This window comes from Neltuma alba, unplaced genomic scaffold (assembly GCF_004799145.2).
Source record: "Neltuma alba isolate B1F8T4 unplaced genomic scaffold, ASM479914v2 tig00012890_pilon, whole genome shotgun sequence".
Lineage (NCBI taxonomy): Eukaryota > Viridiplantae > Streptophyta > Magnoliopsida > Fabales > Fabaceae > Neltuma > Neltuma alba.
Genome location: NW_021637264.1, coordinates 1 through 23,855, shown reverse-complemented (window position 1 = coordinate 23,855; position 23,855 = coordinate 1). Strand labels below are relative to the sequence as shown.

Genomic DNA, 23,855 nt, shown 5'->3' with positions numbered 1-23,855 from the left:
GATAGACCATTATGCCCTTGTCCAAAAGAATCAGCCACATATGTCTGCCCTCCGTCTTTAGTTTTTCGTATTTCTTTGTTTCCTTATCAAACAGATGACACAGAACACCATTTGGCATCCACCAACTCCAACGGTGCTTATATGAAAAACCTCCTTGTCTGGTCTATCCATTTCAGGAAAAACTCCTCTCAGATTTCTGCTTTTTTTTGCTGTAACTTGCGATTAGTTTCAAGTTTGGACTATTGATTTGAGTTTTTGCTACAATTTTCAGAAACCCTTCTTGCTGCTTGAAGTCAATGGTGATGACTGACTGATTGGGGTTTTGATGTGATTTTGAAAATCCTCTTTATAGTCACATGCATTGGGGTTGTTTTGTTTGTTTTTCTGAGCGTCCAGCGTTGCCGCGTTGGTGATGACGGCAGGGTGAACCACGGAGAGGGTGTGGGGATGGAGGAAGCTGTGGACAAGGGCAAAAGGGTCATCTCACTTTTATATAATTAAAACATAAAAAATGTTGGGAAAAAAAATAAAAGATTAAAAGTAATCATGGCTTGTGAGCATTTAATTGTACCTACTTCTCAGTTACATTTGCCCACTCAGCATTTTTTTTAGTAACATCAACAGTGTTAAGTTTTAAGGATTAAGAATACATTTTATAAACTTAAAGGACTAAATAAAATTTTATATAAATTTAAAGGATCAAAAATATATTTTAACCTGTAAATTAATTTAGTATTTGTACCAGGTGAAGCTAGATTTATATTCTTTTTAGTAAATGGACGAAATATTATTAATAAATAAAAAGATTAATAGACAAGATTCCTATTTATTACTTTTTGATCCATTTCCATTCCAGCACAAAATAGGACTATTATAATAAGGATGCATGGAATAATGTTTCTATATTTACGGCAGCATGCAAGTGAACAGTGACTGAATAATCAAGTTTGGAGATCTTCTAGAATCTTTTTTTTTTCCAATTTCTTTTTTGACCGAATATCTAGAATCCTCATTATATTTTAGAAAGTTTTAGGTAAGTTTTAAGGGATATTAGCTAAGAATTGAAGGTCTCTGTGTGAATACAAAGTGTAATTTTCTTGTCTCAATTTATCTTTCACAAAGTGTAATTCTCTTGTCTGAATTTATCTTTTTTCCTTCATTCAAAATAGAAATGAAAATCTATAGAATATCAAAAGGATATAAATTAACACCGTCAAGGTTAACTCTAATATGTAACCTTTTAAACAAAAGTACTCCTCCGGTCCTTAAATATAGGATCCAATTATTGAGTTAGTTTTGGTTCTAAATATAAGACCAATTTATCATATTTATCAATTTCTCTAAATTACCCTATAGATACTCCCTCAATCATAATTAAGTAACAGAGGAAGATGGGTATTAAGAAAGATAATTATGATATTTTAGGAAAAACATGTCATATTTCTTATAATTAACTAACTTACCTAACTTCTTTAATCTAATCAAATTAGTTAAATGGGTCTATATTAAGAACCGGAGGGGTATTAGTTGCTTCCTTATTTTCTGAAGTATCTTTTGCAATCTATTAACATTATCATTAGCATGAATGATGATTTTTGTACTAATTATTATTTTAGAAATTTAATTTAATAGGTCAGATTGAAATAAAACTAATTAAGGACTCAAGATAAACCTTTTGCCTAAGCTGTTATAATTAGAAAGTTGAAACGCGAAATGAAATATATGTTAAATTGTCTAAATTTGATTAACATGTAATATAATATACTCCTCCGGTCTAAATATAAGACTCATTTTATAGTATAAATTATACTCTAAATATAAGACCCATATTGTAGTATAATTATGCTTCAAAATGGGTTTTATATTTAGAACCAGAAGAAGTTATTTATAAATTATGAATTACACGGCCATATGGATTGCGTAGGTTGACATGAATTATGATTCATGAACTTCACCTCATGAGAAATCATAGGATGCTTTAGCTATTTTGAGGATAAAAATTTTATTTTTAATTAATAAAGGTATATAATCAAACATTTAGTGCTCCATAATATCTTGAACAGAGTTGCTTTTCATAGGAGGATATCTATGCTTATAAAAAAAGTTATATGATTGAAAAAATGTTTATCAAAATATCATATATTAATATTTAAATTATATAAATCCAATATCGTAGTATTCTAGAAAAGTGATGTGTTTGAATGATCAATAACTATAGTGAGAAAGAAGAACAGATTGTATGCCATGATAATATGGACAAAATGGGAAGTTCTGAGTCCACATTTGTGTGCTAATTTTAGTTTGAAAAAGCAGAGAGTGCCTCAAAGTCATCTAATTAAAGAAGAGCAAGCTCATGCAATGACTAAATTAAAAAGGTTAAAGCAATCTAAAATCATACTTAACCTGGCTGCTTCAATATGAATGGAATATGCTTTTAAAATCATCTTTTTTCAGAAAATTTCGCTCATCTTATCAAATTAGAACGTGTTTAGATTATTGTTAGTAAAAGTGTTTAACTGAAATTGAAAGTCATCAGTTATTATAATGTAATTCACTTTTAGATAATCTTTTATTTTAAAAAATTAGTTTGATAGAAATTGTTTGGAAGATATATTGAGAAATAAATTTTAAAATGTTCAAATTTAAAGAAAAGCCAGAAGTCAAAAATCAAAAATCAGAAAAAAGAATTACTTCAATTTTAAATCAATTATACAAAAGTCATGCCAAACAATCGTTTTTTTTTTTTTTGGGTTCCATCCAACGTGCTATTTTGTTCTAATTGGCTTTTGAAACTTTTTGACCTGGTTACCAATTAGCTATCAAAGGTAGTGGTAAAAGTTTTTGCCGTAGCAAATATATTATTATTCTTGTTTTTATGGTTAGTTGTTAGGAGTTGATACAATGTGATTTATTGATTCCACTTTATATGTTTTCATATGAATCACGCAAGGCACTACAGTGCATTTTGTCGACCATGTGATGAATAAACTGAAGCAAATTAAAGAAATTAATCAATGGTTGAGCATTATTCATATCTGAAACATTTGATTTTTTTTGTTTTGTTTGCGTGGTTCATGTTAATCTTCTGCTAGGGTGGTTCTTTGTAAAAGCGTTGAGAATTTCAGTAAAAAGTGGACACAAAATAAAAAATTATTAATAATTAAAGTGTAATAAAATAATAACATAAAATCTGAATCATATTCTAGTTTTTTTTTAAAAAAAAATTTGTGATAATTTTTTTGACATGTTGCTGACCAACCATTCCCTGTTTTACATATCTCACTCTATATATAAACAGTCATCATTACCGACTGGAATTGTAAATGGTTGAAAGATGAAAAAAAGTGGCCCTGATTTCTTTTAATATGAATTTTAGTTCCAGTTATAAAGAGTTTTTCTCATTCACAAGATTATTTGTTTATTTTATTATTTTTCAATTTCATTACATTTTATGTATCAGACATGAAAGGCAACCACTTGGAGGTCTCTGATATCATGTTAAAGATTATTGTACTGCATTCTGCTTATGCTGCACTGAATATTCAAAGATATGGAAACTCAAAGTTCCCACAAGAGGAATTATGGAAGAGAGGCACTAGAATTGCTCCACCAGGCCAATTTAATTGTTTCTCACATTTTTCCATTTCTGATTAAAAATTGTGGTAAGTCAAATCTTAAGAACCTACAACAAACTTTATAACTCAAAATGCACTTATAAAAAACTATTGAGTTGCCCGTTAACAAAGTCCCTTTTTTTTTTTGGGCCAAGAAACTAAGTCTTAATATTAACAAGGTGACTTGAACCAGTCTTGTCTAACTGGATTAGCCTGTGTTGAATTATTATCTTTCTTTGCACAGCATGGTTGGGAAAAATCAAGTTGTTCAGGGAATATGTCTAGAATCATATAAAATAAATATGTAATCAATTTTTTTATGCATGCAACTATGGAAGCAGAGCAAAAGCTGGGAAGTCAGAGCAGAGGAAAGCCTTTAAGTCAAATGAATAAGATAAACCACAAATGGCCTAAATGGGATCAAAACCGTTCACATCAACCTATTCAAGCTCTTCCCTAGTTTGAAGGATGAGTGAAACAGAGCAAAATTTATGCCGGACTAAGAGCACATAATCTATCTATCTCGTGAAGATAAGCTTTTTTGCCACTTCTCTGCATGATCTCTAGCCCATGCAGATACATGCGCTCTTGCCACATTCATTTCCTGTCATTTTCTTCCTCAGAAGGGCCTAAAGTAAATCTGTTCATGAGCTGTGTCAGTTCATTTTCAAACTCCTTCTCGAGCTCGAGCTCTTCCTGCCACAGCTTCGTCTTGAGAGCCAACTTTTTCTCTCCATGAATCTTTACCAATTTATCTCTCTCAGCCTCAAATTCCCTCATCTCATTGTCTTGGAGCCTTATGAAACTGGACAATCTCTCCACACTGTTGATTGAAGATAATGGAGGACACTAGGAATCATTAGCTAAGTTCACTAGATCAAGAATTGGATATTGTTTACCAACCAAATCAAAAGAGTGTTTGCCTATGTGACCAAACGACAAAATCCATTTTATATAATCAAAAAGAAACAATATAAATCATATACATTTTAATTGTTTTTGTTTTGCATTACGGTTATGAGCGTCTTTGAACATTGTCCAAAATAAAGTTCCTTGCAGGATGATCTTAAGGATGCATGGCTCCCTTTCATATCTCCAAAACGTTATATTCTCTGGGAGAAGCTTATATTGAACATGGGAGTTCTTACCTTTGCTTGTGGTCCTCATTCTCAGGAAAACCTCCACAACATTGTTTTACTTTTTCTCGCTTGTCCTGCTGAAATTTCTCAAAGTTATCTTCCTTTGCATCTATAGTTTGTTGAATGATCTGAATTTGTTCAAGGAAGAACTGTTCTTGTGCATCCATCTATGAGAGAATATATTATGGCCATCAGTCATATGCAATATGGATTTATTGCATCGTCATTCTGAAGGATCTACCACTAACAAATAAAAAAGAGAATTGAAATGCCACGCCCTTTTACTAACAGCACATTTGGTAAATTACTTTGAATGCTTCCATCATAATTTTTAATATATGACATGTGATGGAAATTCCTTGAAAAACCCATTCATGTGGTGATTTGTTAAAAAAGAGGAAAAATTCACTTCTGATTTTCTCGTTGATGGAACTGAAAACAAATATTTTCACAGAAAAAAAAATGATAAATACCTAAAAGCTGTAGTTAAGTTTTCTACTTCACTTAGTATTGAATAACATTAAATTCATTTTAAGTTCAGGTGCTGATAAAAAAGTAGTGGTACATCTAGAAATCTAGCTCAAGAGGAGGAAAAATAATAAACATTTGAGTCTTTAAGAAAAATACATTATGGCCTCTATAGAGAGTGTTTCCACAGAACTTTTGCTAATCTGGGGATAAAGAAATTGTAAACGTATGGCATTCCATCAGAAGAAACATCAAATCCAAAAAAATATCAAGTGAGAAACGCCCAAGAAGCGCCAAGAAACAAAAATGATAAAACCATAAACAGATTAAATGAATAGCAATACTAAGATAAGTATATACTTCTCTGGTCCTAAATATAAGACCCTTATACACACTACAAAAAAGGTCCTATATTTGGGACCAGAGGAGTAATTTAAAGGCTTCTATGAGCCAGTTCAAAAGTGTAACCGTCATGTACCAGCATAAATAGGTGCTGTGAAACATCCTGACCAATCTCTGTGTAACGCTTTGAATTATATTAGAACCACCAAAGCGTTTTCATAGACAAGACAAGCAGCATTCTATGGCCATGAGTAGTCTAATTTTAGTTGCAGAACATTATATTACCTCTTCCTTGTTCTCGTCTTGCTGTATTTTAGTACGTTGTCGTACAACACGGTTTTCTTGTAAGGTCCGGCGTAACTTTTCACTGATTTGACACAAAGAGGCTTCAAGGACTTGTGATTTGATTTGCTCTTTAGTTGCCTTTCTCTTGAAATAGTCAACCTGCTGTGCATCATTATTGATTTGCTTTATCTTGCTCTCAACCATCTCTTGGTATGACTTCATTTCAAACTTCAGTTTTGACTTCCCTAAAAAGTGTAGATTTACTAGTAACATGCATTCAAAATTTTAAAGAGGAAAGAGATCGAGAAAAAGCAATCATGGGTATAACAAGAACAATATAAAGCATCTCTATCAAATTGAAACGGTATATAGAATTTTTATGTTCATGATTATAATAAATGTCAAGATAAGATGAATGAATTGATATATAAGATAGAAAGAGACTGATTATAGGAGAGGGGGAAAAACCTGCACAGTGCCTGTTGAAAACATTTATATCTTCCATAGAAGCCAAGTAACCATATAGCTGGCGCTTTCCCCCTGGGACAAATGGATTCTGACATTGAGTCCAACCCTCCCTATCTCTTCCCTGCTCTTTAAAATGCTTATGAAGACGCACAGCTTCCAAATAACCTGCTATTGAAGGCTCAAAAATCAAAACACTCAAGCCTCGGTGCCCTTGTGGGCCGTATGAATGACGAGCCTTCAATGCAGCATACTCACTGAAGCAATCAAGAAGCTCTTGATTCCCCATTCCAATCCACTACAATTCATTTCAATAGGGTGAATTGACAGATGAGATAGCAGCGTTTTATATAATAGGACAAAAGAGCTCTTGCAGAACATTTGAAAATCGGTAACTAAACCTGGTAGCTTTATATATGATTAAAAATAGAAAGAAGTAAATTAAGACTACACGCTCCTTTTCCAATTAGCAAACAAACTGATATGCTTGTACCTTCTTGTTTTCATCCTGCTCATATCTTGTATTCATGACGACCACCATTGGGGGCCAAACTATTTCATGATCTTTGACCTGCTTATCTAGACCTTTCCACCTGCCATAGACTTCACCATCCATTGTTACTGGAGCTTTTCGACTCAGCAACTCCCCCTCCAAAGTTTCAGCAAACAGTCGGTGCAGTCTTACCCTCCTAGCTTTTATTGTCTTGGCATGTTTCATTAGGGGCTGTAGCCCTTGGTACCAATCAATGGCACCAATACCCCCTTGGCATGCAGGGCAATGCCATTCCCTTGAATGTGAATTTATATTCTCATTGGTCAGGCCACCTAAGTCATCAAAGAATGCCCTGAACCACTTGCTGTTCTTGCGTTCTTCATGGCTTTCATCATCAGCATCATCAAGACAAATATCATCATCACTATCAAACATGATATCAGAAACATTGTCACCCACTTCATCATTATTTCCATCTTCAACAGCATTGTGGGGTTCTGGGTTAGCCTGCTGGCTTTTGCCTTCAGTCTCTCCCGATTCACCATTTCCCCATTTTCCAAGCTTGTAAATTACATTTGGATGTCCCCAAACATTGGAACTAGGATTTTGAGGATAACAAGCTCTTGGACCACTATCACCAGCCAAGTTCGTGGACTGTCTTGAGTTCACCCGAGAATCACCAGTCTGTGAAAGATTCGTTTTGATTTTGGCTAGATTCTGGCTCATGTGATTGATCTTGGAACCTGAAACTCTGTAAACACTTCCCAACATTGGAAATGAATCGGTATCCTCAGCCATGATACCAGTTTCACAACCTATTCCGGGGATGCCAATACTGTTATTCAAGAGTCCGACTACCAATCAAATGATTTGATGTCATGAGAAACAAATTCCAGAGATTTCAAGATAACGTCTTTTCGTTGGTCAAAAAGAAAAACAAGAACAAATAATGCCATTTCTTTTTTTCTTTATTTTTTTTTGGTGGAAATGCCTTTTCTTTGTACCATTGTTAACATCTCTCTTTTTTTTTTTTTTTTAACCTTAACAGAAGAGCAAATTCAGAAAGGGAAAATTTCTTCAGAGAGTTCTACCACTCAAGAAATTGAGCTCTTAACTCCGGATTTTTGTTTGGTATTGTATCATTGTCTGTATCTTTCTAAGGATGAAATTGAAACCACACCAAACTTTGTGAGCATCGAAGTGATACGAACAATCTTTTGATGATCAGATTCACATTAAGACACTTTTTTTATTAATAATGTTAGAACCCCATGGTCATTTAATGCGGAAAAAGAACTTATATCTTGAGACCGCAGAACTAGAACAACGAAAAAACACGGACAGCCTCCACAATAGGAAGCAGTGGAAGATATCAGAAGAGAATTTTGTACAGGCAAGTTGAAGCGAAAACGGAAGAAAAAAATGGCGATTAATAATACTAACGCATCGATTCGAGATCATCGGCCAGCAAAGCAATGCAAAAATTGAAGCCATTTCGAAGCGTTGCATGCAATGCGATCATATATAATACGATCACTGCGAAAAGTAAGAGAGGATCAGAAAGACGAAGAATAAGAGGCTGGAAACGCAGATGTATACCTGATGACACCAACCCAATTGGTGACCACAAGCTGCGTAAGGGCAGTGAAATAGAAGAAAGGATCGTGATTGATAAACGTGAAAGATTCGAGCGTGAAATAGCTGAGCTAGAGACTATAATACACGCGCCCTCGTACCGAGCAGCTTTCTATTTTCTGCAGGTCTCAGAAGTCGGTAATTTTTCTTAATACATATAATCGATCCATTATATTCACATAAAACTGAAAATATATATAGAGAGAGAGAGAATGACTAGTTATCTATTTTCGTATTGATACAACTAAAATAGCTTATTTATGTTATAAAGTATTAAATGAATGGCAAAAAAACTGTTAAATGAGTATATTTTCTGCCTCTTTTTCCTTTTCATTTTTTTTTCCTTGTTTTCCTTTTTATATAGGATTTATTTCCTTAAATTTTTATATTATAACGTATAATATATTATCTCTGGTCTTAATTATAAGACCTTATTCATAGTTTATAAACGATATCTTATAATTAGGATCAAAGATAATAACATAATTAGTAATTGATTCAACAAATTAGCACTTACATAATAATGGTTTGAGATATGAGATTGTCCAATGTGAAGTTGATAGAGCTATCTAGCATCAGCATGTCATGACATGTCAAACACAAGCCTAATCCATGTGTTTGGACCAACTGGTAGAATAAATGTTGAATAAAATTAATTTATAGTTATGGTTTTGAGCATAAATTTGCGTGTCAAAATCAATTAATTCATGAAATAAATTATGAACTCAAAATCATAGTTATTTCATAAGCTACCAAATAATTCTAGATACATGCCTAAAACAAATATGAACTTAAATTCCTAGTTATATCATAAGTTACCAAACACTTCTATAAATGTGAAAATTAAAAAACTAACACTAATTATTAAAAAAAATAATGTTAACTGTTAATATTTTTAAAATTTTTGAGATGGTATTAAATTGAAAAATTTTTAAATAGCCAATACTTCCTCTGTTCTTTAGTAATTTCATACCCCATTATATAGACCAAAAAAATTAGTTAAAGACAACAAAAATTAAAAATTAAAAAAAAATTTCAAAATATTCTTACTTATGGGGGAGAGAGATAATATAAGAAAGAAAATAAAAATTGATATAACAAAGAGAATTATGAAAAAAAAAAGAACAATGTGATGAATAGAAATAATGGTTTAAGAAATAAAATAATAAACATATTAAGTATTAAAATAAATAATTAATAAGGATAAAATAAAAAATTTATTACTAAAATTTAAAACAATTTGTAAATATTATTTATATTCAGAAACAAGAAGAGATAATAGTTGTTGTTTATAAAAAAGAGAGAGAGAGTATTTCCAAACAATTTAATTTTATTAAAAATAAAAACACTAAAAACAAAAAACAAAACAAAACAAAAAGAGATACATGAGCGCGATGAGCAGCCTCCCTCCATGTCACGTGCCTCAATTGCGCGTGAAGCTAGGGCCCTCCGCTTAGAATATGTTTGGTACGAGGGATTTGAAAAGGACAAGAAGAAGGAAAAAGAATTTTAATTATTATTTTTTATTTGGTAACATACAAATTTTAGAAAATGAGAGAAAATTTTAAAAAAAAATTTCTTCCATCCCCCTCAAAATTAGGACTATTTGGAGAGAAAGAGTAATATTTTGTCACATTATGACCATTGTACTCATATTTTAAAATAAAATAAGGTAAAAGTATTCATGTTAAAAAAAATTTCCTTCTCTCTTTTTATGAATCAAACGAGGTAATATTAAAACTTTTTTTTTAAAATCCAAACAAGATAATAATCAATCGTTTCACTCTCCTTTCCCTTTAGCCAAACAGACCCTTAAATTGACGCTTCAACGATCCCACACCAAATTCCTTCCTTCCGTTTCGCTCTCCCCTGCTACTACACGCCTTGCACACTCTCTCTCCTCCCCTCCCTCCATTTTCGCTGATCCAATCTCACTCCCCCTTTCTCTATCCTGCATTTGTCGGCATGGATTTAGCATTTGAAAGACGAAGATCTCTCTTGCGTGGCCTATTACTTGTCTTTGTAGCTTCCGTTCTTGTTGTTACCTCCAATGCTTCAATTCACATCTACGATAAGGAGCCCTTCAAAGAAGTGGGCAATGCTTATCTTCTCTCCGGTGGCAGTGAAGGTATCGTAGCTTCTCTCAATGCTGCTCCTCCGACGGGCATGTCATCGATCAACGATGGCCATTCTTATATTCGGTAATCTCTAAATCTGGATTCCTTCCTACTCTCTGATTGTGATTTGGATTTGTCAAAATATACCCTCTTCTCTCCACAAAAGCTTAAGCTGCTAAGCGTCAAGATTGGGTGCCAAGGACTAAACTTCGAATAATTTGTCATAAAGGCTCTCACAGTATTAATAGACGGTTTTAACTCAAAATCTTTAACTGCGAAGGGGTTATGCATAATTTCATTATAATTTTGGAGGGTCGGATTGAAAACTGAAGGGTAGTATTGAACTAAAAGGATATTTCCTAAGTGGCACACTTTTGTTCGTTGCTTGACTTTGGCTTAATTATTATGGCTGGGGAAGGGAAATGGAAAACAGGGTGTTATGCAGTTTTTCCTAAAGCTTTCTTTCGTGATTTAAGTGATTCATTGTATCTAAAATTGATACACAGGTGAAGCTGCCAGGCTTGCTCCAATTTATAAAACTTTCTCTTTGCTTAATTTTGAAGGCTACAAGATGGGACTTACAAAATGAACTAAATGAAACCGATTCCTGCGCTTGAGCATAGAGATTCACGAAAAAGTAGGGACAGAAGGAAACTACTGAAATGGGTCGATGGAGGTAGTTAATGATTGAAATTTTTTTTTTGGGGGGGGGGGGGAGAGCAATTGCTTTTAAACTTATTTTGGAGACGTATTTTCCTCACATTGTTCCATAAGAAACTACACGCAGTGTTGGGGGTGGAGCTGAATAGAGGATTAGGACAAAACCCTCATACTTCTTTTATTTCATTCTGTTCTAATAATTAAGTCTGCTATAATTTACCAAGATGGGAGGTGCTATCATGCAACTTAGGTCAACTTTTTGAATCATTATGAAGAACTCAGAAAGACATGTATGTTGACAAAACTGATATTAATATATCAATAACACTGATGTAACATGTACTATTCTTGGAAACACTGCCATTGGGTTTATTTTTATTTTTTTACCTCTTTGAATTTGGCAACAAACATAAGTGGAAACACTAACTTGTTATTTTGGAAACAGATTTGAGAATATCACCTTTAGGAGAAGTAAGACTGCTGCCAAACGTATGAAGCATAGTACTGGGTTGGTACAGATTATAATTTTTGAAGCAGCTGATCGTAATGATATTGGTGGTTCTGCATATGGTGGACAACGGGCCATATGTTGCACCCCTGATTTAGCTAAGATGGAAGGCTGCAAGCAAGGGGAAGTTATCAGGAGACCTTCTGCAACAGACATTAATTGGCCTGTCATTTTAAATGTACATTTCAGTGGAAAAATCTTAACAACAAGTCTAGATTTTAATGAAGTTCCCATCACGAAGACTGGAATGTATAATTTGTTTTTTGTAGCATGCAACCCAAAGCTCAAGGACATGGTAATGAGTGGGAAGACAATCTGGAAAAACCCTGATGGGTTCTTACCTGGTAGGATGGCCCCTTTAAAGAAGTTCTATGTATTCATGACACTTGCTTACATGTGCCTTAGCCTTGCTTGGTTTCTTCAGTACGCAAGGTTTTGGGATGACATACTGCTGCTTCAGCACTGTATCTCAGCTGTCATTGCTCTTGGTTTATTTGAGATGGTTTTTTGGTATTTTGAGTATGTGAATTTCAATAATTCTGGAATGCGACCTGTTGTACTCACAACGTGGGTTGTCACCATTGGAGCCATAAGAAAAACAATATCACGGCTTCTTATTCTCATTGTTTCAATGGGCTATGGTGTTGTGCGGCCCACTCTTGGTGGCCTTACCTCAAAGGTTCTGTTACTTGGAATAACTTACTTCCTAGCATCTGAGTTACTGAATATTGCTGAATATGTGGGGACCATCAATGATGTATCAGGAAGGGCAAGGCTTCTTCTAGTCCTTCCTGATGCTTTCCTGGATGCATTTTTGATATTATGGATTTTCACATCTCTTTCAAGAACTCTGGAACAATTACAGGTACCCTTCCCTCCCATTCATATTATTTTGCAATGTTCTACCTTTAAGATTTGACTCTTCTTTTTTGGGTATCATTTTTTAGGCAAAAAGGAGTTCTGTTAAGTTGGATTTATATAGAAAGTTCTCAAATGCATTGACAGTAACAGTGATCTCCTCAGTTGTTTGGATAGGATATGAGGTAAGAGTTTTTATCAGCATATTCTAATCTTACGGAAGAAAATTGACTGTGTAATTAATAATTGACTTTCATGTTTTTGTTTACATATTGCATTATTTCCAAAGAAGACAAGAAAGCAGTCTTATCCTCACTCTGATATGAATTTACCATTACTTTTCATGTTTTATCTTCCTTCCGTAACCTTCACATTCCTGTGGATGAAGGAAAATTCATCTAAAAATTATGATAAACTACAGTCTTGTTTTATTCTCCTGTTTGCTTGATTACAGTAGCATCTAAATAATTTTACAGTTAATTGGCCCCAGATAGCAACTTTAACTGTCTCAGAATTCACACAGGGCATAGTTCTGGTTAGATGCCCTGTCAGTGCTGCCAAATGCATGAGGTGAAAACAGTCTTCTTCTGGGATATACCACCTGGTTTCTGGAAGCCACATTGAACCCTGACTAATTTGGATTGAACTAGGTGGGATCATGACCGACCAGGTTTTGAAAGTCATGTTAAGCCGTAACTAATTTTGATTGAACTAAGTTGGATCTTGTGAGTGTAAAGCTGTTCTCGCAGCAGTTTTCTTTATCCACAAACCTCAAGCTCAAGATTTTGTTTAGGAGAAACAAATGCCGACCCATTTGAACTGATTGCTGTCTGTAGGTGAAAATAGTCTTTTAGCATCATAAAGAATACTCCTTTTTTTGGCGAATACATACTTTATCAAAATGGAAATTGTCTTCGAACATTAATTTAAAAAAAAAAAAAGTCCGCTACAATATTTTGTCTAAGCCCTGTGCCTAATGTGATTGTTCCTAGAAATCCAAGATTCTGCTTACTTCCTGAAGAACTTATCTGCAGGCCGTATATTGCATTGTATAGTTGCTAGCATTTTGTACCAGCATTGATTATGAAGTTGTTTATAAAACCACCTTTGACTATCGATCACATTTTCATCGGATAATGCACCAGAAAGGTCCACTAACTGCATGGAAGCAGTAAATATCAATATCAAGGGGTCAATAATCATTAGAAACTATCTAATAACCTGGACCTAGTGGAGGAAACCACAAGACTACGCGCACTAGGAGTAACATTGATCAAATGGGGCAAGAATTCAACCAAACCTGACTCAACCAGCAAATCTTGAACATGACAGATTTTTTGTCTCTGAGTGAAGGTATGGTGGACACCTCATATAAGTTAGAAAAGGTAAGCAAGGATTTGAGGGAAAGATATGCCATGACCGGCCATGTAGTTAGCATGGATAGCATGGCATGAGAAAGGTAGGGACTTGTAAGCATTGAAGGACATGCGTTGGCTATTTGTGAGTGTTTCTAGAAGTTTGTTAGGGAATGCTTAAATGTGAAGGAGTGGAGAGCAGAAAGTCATGGGAAAAATTATGGAGTGGATGTGGAGATAGCTAGCATCTCTAAGGCCTGGCACTGCTTTTCTTTCCTGCATGTTTTCATGTCTCCTGTATAGTGGCAACCCTGCCATTGTGGTGATGTGAAACATGAAATGGAGGAGAGAGAGCATGATGTAGAAAGGAGGTGACTGAAATGCTCAATAGCTTTATTTGATAGACAAACGAGAATACAAACGAATAGTTCTGGGGCTTATTTGTACAGCTTTATTCCTAGTTCTAGTTAAACTGCTACAATCCTTATTCAGAATATATCTAAAAGATAATCTAGATAGAATATTCTAATTAAAATAAAATAAAGCATTCTAATTATCTTAGGATGACTGTATTGTCATCTCTATCTCCTTCAATGTGCTATTCTTCTTTAATACTTTTGAAAGAAATATTCTGGGAGGACGTTATGCCTGGTTTTAATTCTCTTTGGCATAATAAACACGTCTTTTGATTTTTTATTTGAACTGCCATTACCGTTTGCTGCATTTTAATTCTACAGCTGTACTTCAAAGCCACGGATCCTTTCAATGAGCGGTGGCAGAGTGCTTGGATCATAACTGCTTTCTGGGACATTCTAGCATTTGCATTGCTCTGTGTTATATGCTATCTCTGGGCCCCATCTCAAAGCTCTCAAAGGTTCATTCCTTTTTTCAAATTCTAAGTAGTAATTATGTTCTTTCCTTCCTGCTGTTACCATTGACTGTGTTCTCTATAGAAATGAATCAATGATTTTTAAAATGGATTCGCATAAGTTGGCTACAGAATTTCAGCATATACTTCTCTTCTGCTAAGAAGAAAATATTACATTGTGCTTGGAGAAACTCAAGGCCAAATTCCATGATATTAATGTTTGAATAATGATCAATGGTTACAAGTGAAAAATCGAATGAAAGTCCCCCCCCCCCTTTTTGGTGACAAGATCAAATGAAAGTTACCGCAGAGAGTATTGTGTTGTATGTCCCAGGCAAGGTTTATATGCTAATTTCTCTTGCTAATTTGTCACTTTTGTGACTTGCCGATCTTGAAATCACTTGAAAAGATGACATTTGGCTTTTTCTTGCTGAAATGCTTTGGCATTTTGTAGTAGTAACTAGTATGACTGGAAAGCATAAAAGTGGCGTGCCTATTCATGTTGGAATTCCTAATTCAAGTGGCCTAAGAGTCTCGTCCATATGCTTTCGTGCTGATATAGGAATTCCTAATTCAAGTGGCCTACGAGTCTCATCCATATGCTTTTGTGCTGATAGAAACCTTTCTAACCATGCACAGGTATGCATATTCTGAGGAAGTGGGAGATGAATCTGATGACGAAGAAGCTCAATCTCTAACGAAGCAAGAAACCGAACTAAGCTCAGTCAAGCAAGAGAAGAATGCTGGAAATAATGAATCCTTTGATGAAGAAGACGAAGTAGAGGAAGACAAAAGGGAATAACGTCTCTCAACAACTTCACTGTCTTGCCAACTAGGTTGATCTCACATTTGTGCCACGCCACCACACACGAGCCAAAAGGTTTAGTAAAATTGTTTTTTGACCTATCGGATTAGAGAGATGGAACAGCTCTGATATGCCTATTTTTTCAGAAGCATTTCCTTGTAACATTGTGTTTGTAATTAATGCACAGCGTGCAGTCCAAATGGTGATGACCAATACGGTATGCTAGTTCTCCTCGCCCTTTAAAGTGTAGAGCAGGGTTAGCGCTTGCCTAGGTTGATGAGATTGAGTTAAACAAGAACAGAGTCAATGAAGGTTGACCAAATTAATTTGATCAGGTTACATCCAGCATTAACACAAGGGTCTGGTGTTGTGGATCCTTTGTTTGATTCTTTTTTGTGATATGTTATTATTAGCTACCCCACAAATTATGGTGAGCCCTTTCTTTCTAAAACTACTATAATAATTCATCTAACTTGTTTCTTTTCTTTCCTGACTACAAGACAAGAATTAATGTTTTATTCTTCACAATTAATTGTTGCTGGGTTATGGGCTTCTAATGAACCTCCTGATGCCCATAGTAATGCTCAGTTTGCAAATGAGGGGGGAAAAATAGACGTCCTAGAAGCATGCAAATTGACCGATTTTATTTTCTTAACATTGCATAATTTGTTCCCGGTAGAGAACCAGTTTTGATCACAGGATATTTTATCTGTGAAAAAAAGTTTAATTGTATGACTGAATAACGTTAAGATGTACCGTCTTTTTTCAGCTATCAAACTTCAGTTGAGAAGAGAATGCCTCTTGCTCTTTTGACTTGGTATGCTAACAAGGCAAGAGATATTTAATAGTTTCTTGCATCATTAAGTTCAACACACATCCTAACATTATAATTCCCTTCATGCTAAATTTAAACATTTTTCGAATTAGAACGACAGATAAGGTTACAAATAGAATTAAACTGGTAACCTCGGAAGCGATTTAATTTGCATTTATATATACACACATATATATTCAAGTATGGAACAAATTATCAAAAAAAAAAAAAAAGACCGTAAATGAGAAAGGTTCGGATAGAAATGAAACACGAAATTTATGTTCAGGGTACCATTTTCCCCCATCCACCGTAAAAATAATGTAATTGACTAAAGAATAACTGGGATGTATTGGAAGGAAAAACAGTTCAGTAAAAGATCCAAAATTCATGACCGCAAACAAAACTGAAGCTACATAAAGCATATCTAGCCACTCACCTTTGACAACATTTTCAAGATTACAAAACTGGGGGCTGCGGAAGTGATGGACTAATTCTAGAAATAAGGCCTAGAATACATATATATAGGTTACAAAAACACGCTCACGCCAAAAATCCAGGACGCCAGAAGACCACACAAGTTATGTTGCCACTGAATCGAGAAGCAAACCCATCTCCGCCAACTTGAAATTCTAATTCGTTTCCACGTCTGAATCATCTGGTCCTTGTATGTACAGCTCAAAATCGTCAGGACTACATCTGCATATCAGATGGAGTTTAAATGTAGCCATCTGTATTCCCAGTAAACGCTGCAAAGAAAATCAATCAGATATTAGTTCGCAGAAAACATCTTAAAAAAAAAAATCAAAATTACAATGCCTTATTCTATTATCATTGAAAATCATAATACTCAAATCGTGTAGCTGCTACTTACTCCGGATTGAAGTGGTGCATAGAGGGCAAAGTATATACTTACAACCTAAGTTGCAAATGAATCTATATGCATGAACGTAGGCAATGTTTGACATGCAGAAGTTAGACGATGACAGGGGAAAGAGGAAGGAAATGTGATAGGAAATGACCCTGACCCTACATTTACTCCCAAAAAAAATCCACAAATCAATAAAATCCATCATTGATATAGATATTCCTCATTTACCAGGGAGATGGATATAGAGGGAAAATGATGACAAGACAGTTAGATAAAACCCATTACTAAAGAAGCTATCTGCTCCTATGATGATGACAAAAATACTCAGGTACTAAAACAAGTGAGCTAACCAGTATGCGAGATGCCTCAGGTGACAATGGCTTCCCCTCCTCACAGACAACAAAATCTGAGACAAGTTCCACCACTCCTGCAATTTATAACTTATTGATTATTGGTAAATTCACATTTATGTGCTTTTGAATCATATTTGGAAGGGGGAGGGGAAGAAAACTACTGTGTACCTTTATTTAACCGGACAGGCATGCCTTGCTTCCGTAGAAATGGCTCCATCTCATGGGTGAACTGCTCCAAAGGACCTTCTTTGAGTTCCACCTAAAAAATTTTAATGATTGAATATCATTATATAAACAAATTACATGGACATTCTACAAAATCCCATAGCCAAGAAGCCTCTCCATTTCCTATGGAGCATCACCGAAAGAAAAAAAAATTGCAAGAGCGAGATGTAACCGCTATAACCTTGCCCCTTTGAGCCTATAATCAAATGCTATTCATCAGAATCAAAGTATGAAACTATTAACACAAGTTAACAGATGAATGCAGCACACAAACTAGACTTTCTCATTGACCCAATACAACTGAAACAAATATCTCCAGCCACTTCCCATCGCTAGCCAATACACCTTTAAAATGAAAGCCAAGAGCATGAGAAATAACCTTCTCAGTCGCAGTGCTTCCTGTTCTCGCAAAGTCATACTCCTCAAACTCACTAAATAACCTGCAAAACACAATCAGAAATGTTTAGATTAGTCCAGTTTCTGCCAAAAGGTTGATCAAAGTGGAAAACAAAAACAATACCAGCCTTCACTCAGTCCATTGGCCTGTTCCTTTTCTACTCTTTCTTAGTTTCATGACAATATTGAGAAGAGCGAAAATTACCTTTCAACTTCTTCTTTTGGCAAATTTGTAAAACACATTCCAGCATCTCCTCGCAGAAGCTTAAGTAAAAACCAAGAAAGATCGAATGAAAATAAGTTCACTGAAAGTAAAATACTACCACATGAGAAATAAGCCTATAATATTGGCTACCTACCTTAGAAACCTTGTGAAGACCAGGTCTAATCTCATCAGCAGCAGAATGACCTAAAGCGACCTGCATGACTTTGTTTGACCCCAAGAAAAACCTGAAAGTTAAATGACAGGTTGCAGTAGAAAAAAAATTAGTAATCATATAATCACCTTTGCATGAGAAGCCCAGATACTTTGTGAAAGCATACAGTTCCCTAAGTTCATGAAGTTTTCCTCAATGGGTGGCTTCACTACAGAATGGAAGTCTAGAACCACTACAGAAGACGCATCTCAAGAGACAGAAATTTTACAATCAACACTAACACGACCTCTATTTTTAGATTATAAATTAAGAACTAGGGAATGATTTTTAGCTCAGCTATCTAACAAACTGATGACGACTCCCAATCAATAAGCACCAAATCCATGGTTTATCTTAGTTTCTACCTTCCAGCAAATGAAAAGAACATGCAGAAATCAATATTACCTGCTGTTAGATTTCAGTTGCTCCCTGAACTCCTTGAATTTCTTATTTCTCATGTTTTCAAAAGAGAACACATACACTGAGCTGTATTTTTCAGCAGCCTCTTTTATGGCATTTACTATTGCTTCTTTATGCTCCCTCCCCTTTTTCTTAGTCTTCGAGAGTGTGACTGCATTTTCACCAACAAACAAACAAATTAGGTAAGACACCATCAATCAGAATATACACCTGTAAACTGCTTGATTTTAAATCTCCATGGTTGCTTTTATAAGAGTGGTGTTAGACAGTTAATAGTTCTGACTGGTAACTGACAAGTTGAACTCATGACAAGGTAAAAGTGAAAACAAAATACCCTCTCGACCAAGCCACAAAAACGTAGATCGTTGACGTTAGGCTCAGCACCAAATCTAAAGTCGATATTAATGTGAACAATTTAAATTAAACTTGAGATTTCGAGGAAGGACACTTCTAAACTGCAATTTTTGCAGACAAGAGTAAAACAAGTTAATAAACTTCAAATGTTTTTTCCTGCTTCAACCTCATATTCAGACGCAGCCCTTCGGTTCACTAAAAGACGGCTGTTTGCTATAACAGCAATCGAGAACACAAACGAGAAACAAAAGCAGAAATCTTAGCTGAGGTGTAGGCCTCAAGTTTAATCATTCCCACATCTCAATGAACAAAAGAATCAAATTTTACCGATGAAACCAAACAGAAAACTTTTTTAGTAGCGTTAACAAGAATCCCAATTTCCTCGCCAAACGAATGAACAAAAACATTGAACATAGAAAAATATAAGAAGCTTAACAGAAACAAAACCTGTTTTATTGCGTTTGGACTTCGGCATTTTTTGTTGTGACGATGCCTCCTTTTGGGTTCTCGGCTAGGGCTGGTGTTCTCCGCACTGCAGCCTTAGAACCTAACAAGATGGTTTCTTTTTTTTGTATCGTAAGCTTTGTAGGGTTTTGCAGCCGCGGCTCCCGTCAACAGAACAACACCATCGCTTTTAGGTTAATAATAAATAATGAATAATGAATTATAGGGACAATGATTTTTTAAAAAAAGTTGGAATTTTGAAAATATCAAATAAAGAATAAAGAATGTCAACAAATTTTATCATTTATAAATTCAGACTTGTTAGTTGTTAATACCAAATAAAGTTGTATTATTAAACCTGATCTGTGACTTATAATTTCCAGTTTCTTTTTCTTTCATTCTCCCTAAATTATAAATTTTACCAGGCATGGCCCAAAAAAAAAAAGGTAAAAGCACACCAAACTACTTTTGAAAGTATTTGGCAATGCAATTTTGTCCTTAATATATTTAAATGGGTGGAATTTCACTCTTCTACTAAAGTATCTAGATTATAAACATATGTTTGCTCCCCGGCCAGATAATCATTTTATTTGCAAAAAATAATGACATTAAAAAAATTAATTAGCTATGAAAAAAAAAACTAATAATATTAATAGTGAACCAATGTTCGAATCTTGCTGAGAGAGATGTATATTTTAATGCCTGATAATATTTTAAGCAAGATTGTCTCTAATAATAAGATATCTTTACCTTGAAAATAAAAAGTCCTTATTACCAAAAGGAGCATGATGCTATTCTTGCAGCCATTTATGAATTCATGATCAGACACTCAGTCAATTTTTAATGCAAAAACATTTTTTTAAAAATTACGTTGAAATAAAGTATAGTTTTTAATTCCAGTTAAATGAAGCACTTGGTTGTGAGTCAAGAAGTCGGAAGGATTAGTCTGATGCAAAATCATACAATAGCAAGCAGGGTTAGCGTGTTGGCCCAAAAAAAGAAAGGTAAGAAGGGTTAGCGAAATTTGTTAACTTCTAAACATATCTTTAGTAATAATTAAATTACTGGGTTCACTTCATTTGATTATATGTATTTCGAGTGTCAAGGCTTGCTAGGGATTATAATGTATAAGTATTTATATACAGCCTAGACAAACTCATTTTACTTCCTTATTTCATACTCCTCAGTCCTAATTATAGACATTGACTTAAAGATTAAGGAATAAGTATAAGTATTTATATAAAAGTGTTATTCTAAAATATCCTTGCTAATTAAGTATTTGGCTAAAACTATCATTTTAGAAGGATTATCTTGGAAAAAATCATAAATATAAGAGAGAAAATGGATTGGGTCTTATAATTAGACCAATAAATCAAGTCCTATAATAAGGACCGGAGGAGTATTTCATAAATCACAATTAAAAAATTTATAAAAAATTACTTATAATGATTATAAACAAACCTAAAAACACGTTTGAAACATTACTACATCACTTGGAATTTCTTAGACAATCAGTAACCCCGTTTTTGAGTCATTTCATACATCACCGGGATTATTGGGATCAACTTCCGAGAAACACAAGGTCATTCATTGGCGGTAAAAGCCATAAAACTATGCAAAGCCAGCGAATAAGCTTCTGGTTGAAAGAAAAGCATTGGCATTTTCTACTAGGAGGAAGGTTGGAATGTACAAGAAAATAAATTACAAGAGGGGGGAAAACAGTAACTATCTAATTTTTCCTATTTCCTGAATATAATCTATATGTAAATGTTACTGAATCAATCATTTTCTGTCACTAAGCTCCGCCATAACCTACCAAACACCATCTCCAACCTCCTGCTTTGCTGTGCATGGTTTCTTTATCTACATCATCCTCCTCGTGTGTGCGCTCTCTCCTTCTTCGTCTCCTGCTGATGAGCGGCCAAATAAGAATCTGCCACGGCCATGGCGATGGAGGCGGCTAGCCAGTGACAAACCAACACCTTCACTAAACCTATTATTGTCATCATCTTGATCAGAGAAATCCACCCTGCCAACAGAAGGTGCATGGAGAGCACTGGCCGGACTGGATACTCCTCCAGAAGCCAGCTCCGGCCCCAATTGTTGTCTACTGAAGTTAAGTTCATTCCCTTGCCGAACCGCATGAAATAGCAAAAAGAAATTCATTGCCTCTAAGTCCATGTGAAATCTGCCACTTCTTTCAGCAGAACCAACATTAGAATCCCCATCTTCATCTTCTGAAGTGAGATCATTATCATTTCCTTCAATGACATAATCTCCAAAAACCCTTGCCCCAGGCATGGCCGATGTTATTGTGCTGATAACATCTTCTCGCTCTCGCTCGCGCTCCCACTCAGCAACTGCCATTCTGTTCATGAGCAGGATCTACTGCACGCGGACGTGCTGAAGGATGATCTGCCCGGACATGCTTCTTCAACTCCTTGTAGTTCCCAACAAATGTGCAGTTATCCTGCATGCAGCTTCTTTTCTTTGCATTAAAGTACTCTCGTGCATGTTCCACAACTGTCCAACCTTTCACCTGACCTCTACAGAGAGGGCATGCCAGCTCTGTGATTTCACTCTTCTCGAGAGGCAAATTGGATGAGACCACTTTAGTATAAGCTTTCTTGTACTGCTCGAGGCAGTTTGAATGGCGAAGACTGGTTCCACACATATAGGGACGACAGCCCTTGTCATGAGAGGAGCAGAGTAGAAGATACTGCATTGTGCGGATATTCCATGCAGACAGAACATGTCACATTTTCCCAATCATTCTTATCCAAGTCAGTAGAGCACCTCTTTGAGCATAAAGCGTCACACATATCCTTCCTTGCATGCAGGCAAAGGGTATGGTGTTGGCCGTAATTGACGGGAAGCAATTGTGTGTCGTCCCCGCTTCCTCTTGCCATTTCCTTATTTACAGAAGTTGCAGAACCTGAAATTTTTAACGAAGAACAATGGTAAATAAATCCTGATTTTTTTATAATACTAAAATAAGGTTGTCAGATCAATAATTCTTTGGCTATTCGGATAAAGAAAGGAAGAGGTGGGGCACAACAAGTGCTTCTTGTTATATACTTCTGATGTAAATCGTGAAAGGATCAGCGACTCAATACGTGAATTATGAGAGGTTTTTGCCGGTAGTAAAAATATATTCACCAATGCAAGCACAACAACACCACAATGAAGGACTGTTAAAAAGTTTAGAATTAATTATCTCAATTCTCAAATTCGTGCTTCCCTTGGGGGCCAATCATATCAATAATTAACTAACTCAAGCATTCATCCAGTTCTGTTTCAGAATCACCAAGAAGAAAATTTGATCTGTCTTCCTGTGGTGAATCCAAACTTGTGAACTGAGCAAGTATATGCAAAGAAAGGAAGTTCATTTCCATAGAAGCAAAAAATGCGAAAGGAGGAAACACTATTCATCCCATATTCTACAAACATATGTGCACATTTTCTATGCTCAAACTCAAGCACCAATATGGCAAAAATTGTCAAAAATAAATGAGATCCCTTGCTAGAATTCATGCCTCTTCTCCGGATATGGAAACAGGCCCCATGCTGATGAAACTATGCTCTGACAAACACACCCAAGTTTCCAAGGAAATCCAAGTTAGGACACCTTTGATTTCGCTTTTTTTTTTCTTGGGGGTAATCATGAACAAGTGCCCCAGCAACATGTGAGCGGCATGCAAACACAGAAACATGTCAATGGCAATAAGCAGACAGTGGAAACAAACACTACAGAATATGGTAAGAAAGCAAGAGGTGATCAGAAGTTTTATCTGTTTGTCCTTCTATCTACATATCTACCTAGTACCTACCAATAGCCTGTCTGTTTATCCTTCCACTCCTCCATTTTGACTTTCCTTCCATGTCAATAAAGTAGCAGCAACAAAAAATGCCAAGGAATTAATATCCCACAACAATTGCCAAAGGAAATTCAA

General features: G+C 35.2%; 3 protein-coding genes and 1 pseudogene across 3 annotated transcripts; 1 reads left to right on the top strand and 3 right to left on the bottom strand.

Moving 5' to 3' along the window:
- Positions 1-4,042: 4,042 nt before the first annotated feature.
- LOC114732208 (protein SUPPRESSOR OF GENE SILENCING 3-like) lies at positions 4,043-7,604 on the bottom strand. The gene is made up of 5 exons (XM_028919501.1): positions 6,807-7,604; positions 6,317-6,611; positions 5,849-6,093; positions 4,763-4,920; positions 4,043-4,437 (listed from the first exon to the last, which is right to left on the bottom strand). The coding sequence occupies exons 1-5, from the start codon at positions 7,602-7,604 to the stop codon at positions 4,212-4,214; spliced, it is 1,722 nt and encodes a 573-aa protein (XP_028775334.1). The 3' UTR covers positions 4,043-4,211.
- A 2,692-nt stretch (positions 7,605-10,296) lies between these two features.
- Positions 10,297-15,825, top strand: LOC114732209 (transmembrane protein 87B-like). The gene is made up of 5 exons (XM_028919502.1): positions 10,297-10,642; positions 11,664-12,591; positions 12,674-12,769; positions 14,677-14,813; positions 15,447-15,825. Exons 1-5 carry the CDS (start codon positions 10,407-10,409, stop codon positions 15,607-15,609), a joined length of 1,560 nt encoding a protein of 519 aa, XP_028775335.1. The 5' UTR covers positions 10,297-10,406; the 3' UTR covers positions 15,610-15,825.
- A 991-nt stretch (positions 15,826-16,816) lies between these two features.
- On the bottom strand, positions 16,817-20,021 carry LOC114732211 (mRNA turnover protein 4 homolog). The gene is made up of 8 exons (XM_028919503.1): positions 19,906-20,021; positions 19,090-19,255; positions 18,628-18,718; positions 18,474-18,532; positions 18,252-18,312; positions 17,816-17,906; positions 17,645-17,721; positions 16,817-17,172 (listed from the first exon to the last, which is right to left on the bottom strand). The coding sequence occupies exons 1-8, from the start codon at positions 19,931-19,933 to the stop codon at positions 17,056-17,058; spliced, it is 690 nt and encodes a 229-aa protein (XP_028775336.1). The 5' UTR covers positions 19,934-20,021; the 3' UTR covers positions 16,817-17,055.
- Positions 20,022-21,765: 1,744 nt separating this feature from the next.
- Positions 21,766-22,724, bottom strand: LOC114732210 (uncharacterized; annotated as a pseudogene).
- Between the last annotated feature and the right edge of the window lie 1,131 nt (positions 22,725-23,855).